This window comes from Salvelinus namaycush, chromosome 5, assembly GCF_016432855.1.
Source record: "Salvelinus namaycush isolate Seneca chromosome 5, SaNama_1.0, whole genome shotgun sequence".
In the NCBI taxonomy this organism is placed as follows: domain Eukaryota; kingdom Metazoa; phylum Chordata; class Actinopteri; order Salmoniformes; family Salmonidae; genus Salvelinus; species Salvelinus namaycush.
In genome coordinates, this window is record NC_052311.1 from 24,247,369 (window position 1) to 24,249,073 (window position 1,705).

The 1,705-nt window shown below is 48.4% G+C and overlaps 1 protein-coding gene across 1 annotated transcript; it reads left to right on the forward strand.

Moving 5' to 3' along the window:
* The first annotated feature begins 240 nt into the window (after positions 1-240).
* On the forward strand, positions 241-1,503 carry LOC120046977 (beta-crystallin A1-2-like). The gene is made up of 5 exons (XM_038992527.1): positions 241-320; positions 443-561; positions 767-908; positions 1,082-1,224; positions 1,356-1,503. Exons 1-5 carry the CDS (start codon positions 246-248, stop codon positions 1,501-1,503), a joined length of 627 nt encoding a protein of 208 aa, XP_038848455.1. The 5' UTR covers positions 241-245.
* The last annotated feature ends 202 nt before the right edge of the window (positions 1,504-1,705 follow it).

Here is a 1,705-nt window from a genome sequence, read left to right on the forward strand (position 1 = left end):
TTTCCAAATAGTGCATAGTGGATAGGAGAAGTGTTAAAGGGGAAACATTTTAGAGAGGTTGTTTCCCGAGGCATGTTCACTTGAAAACCAGTGTGAAGCCTTGATTATAGAATAACATAGAATGTAATAAAATATAATGTTACTCTGTCTGTGTGGATTGTTGGCGTTGAGGTGACTTATAGAGTGTAGGAGAGTTGAGGAGACTGTGTAACGGAACGTTTGACTCTTGCCTCTTAGGTGTAAAGATGTACAGAACCACTAGATCACCAATGATGCAATCCCTTGTCAACTCAGGAATGGGCGTGGCTCCTTTCTTCAAGGTAACACACCTTAGAGGAGCACATACCTTTGCATAAGTGGGATGGGCTCTGTCACCTTAAATGTCCCTCTTCTCATCTTCCATTTCTTCTCCCTCTCCCCACCCATCTCTCTCTCTCTGTAGGTGACTGTGTTCGAGCAGGAGCACTTCCAGGGCAAGTGCCAGGAGTTCACCTCTGAGTGCTGCAACATCCACGAGTGTGGTCTAGACATCATCCGCTCCATCAGAGTGGAGAGTGGAGCGTGAGTTTCACACTGTGTGTTTACGCCATCTGTTTAGTGGGAATGTTTATTTATGGACAGAGGAATCCAGGTGTGTAATCTGTCTGTCTGTGTGGATGAGTGAGTTATTTTGTTTATAGTGGCTGGTTCAATGTGGGTGTATAAGATGGTAGTTCAACGTGTAAAATATCTCAATGTGTAAAATATCTCTCTCACCCCCCTGTAGCTGGGTGGGCTTTGAGCACCATGACTTCCAGGGCCAGCAGTTCATCCTGGAGAGAGGAGAGTACCCCCACTGGGACGCCTACAGTGGCTCCCTGTCCTACCACGTGGAGCGCCTCATGTCCCTGCGTCCCATCTACTGTGCTGTGAGTACCACAGTGTGTGAGAAAGAGGAGATGTGAAAGAGAATCAATGCATTTTTTTTTATGTCTGCCAAACGGATACATTCTATTAAGGCCTTCCTTGAGAAACTCCCAAATTCTTGGAATAAGGTCATATTTATGTGTGTGTATGTGTAACCTTCCTCTCTTTCTCTCAGTCCCACATGAGCAGTCGTATGATGATCTTTGAGAGAGAGAACTTCATGGGCCGCAGTGTTGAGCTGTGTGACGACTACCCCTCCCTGCAGGCTATGGGCTGGTCCATGCCCGAGGTCGGCTCCATGCACGTGCAGTGTGGCGCGTAAGTTAAAGTCTATTATTCACTACACACACACCACATGTTAGCAAACAGCTGTGGTTTAATACTTTGCGCACACGAATGATATACTAAACCTTAGTGTTAAATGAATATCCCCTATCGCTATCCCCCAGCTTTGTGTGCTACCAGTACCCCGGCTACAGGGGCCAGCAGTACATCATGGAGTGTGAGAGACACAGTGGAGACTACCAGCACTGGAAGAACTGGGGCTCCCACTCCCAGACCCCCCAGATCCAGTCTATCCGCCGTATCCAGCATTAAGAGGGGCTAGAGGCTGAGAGGCCCACGGACAACAATCCCCAGCCCAGACGCTGCTCTACCCCTTACCCCCCCAACGGGAAGACCAGCTGCCCCTAATTACCGACTCACCACATAACACTGACACACACAGCCGCTCCGAGGTACGATGAGACTATATCGCACCGGTAAAGCACAGGAACACACACACTGACATGACTGACAT

Coding starts and splice junctions, on each gene's coding strand:
- LOC120046977 (XM_038992527.1), top strand. CDS start 246: ATGTACAGAACCACTAGATCACCAATGATGCAATCCCTTGTCAACTCA. Junction 562..766: donor ATCAGAGTGGAGAGTGGAGC/GTGAGTTTCACA, acceptor ACCCCCCTGTAG/CTGGGTGGGCTTTGAGCACC. Junction 909..1,081: donor TGCGTCCCATCTACTGTGCT/GTGAGTACCACA, acceptor TCTTTCTCTCAG/TCCCACATGAGCAGTCGTAT.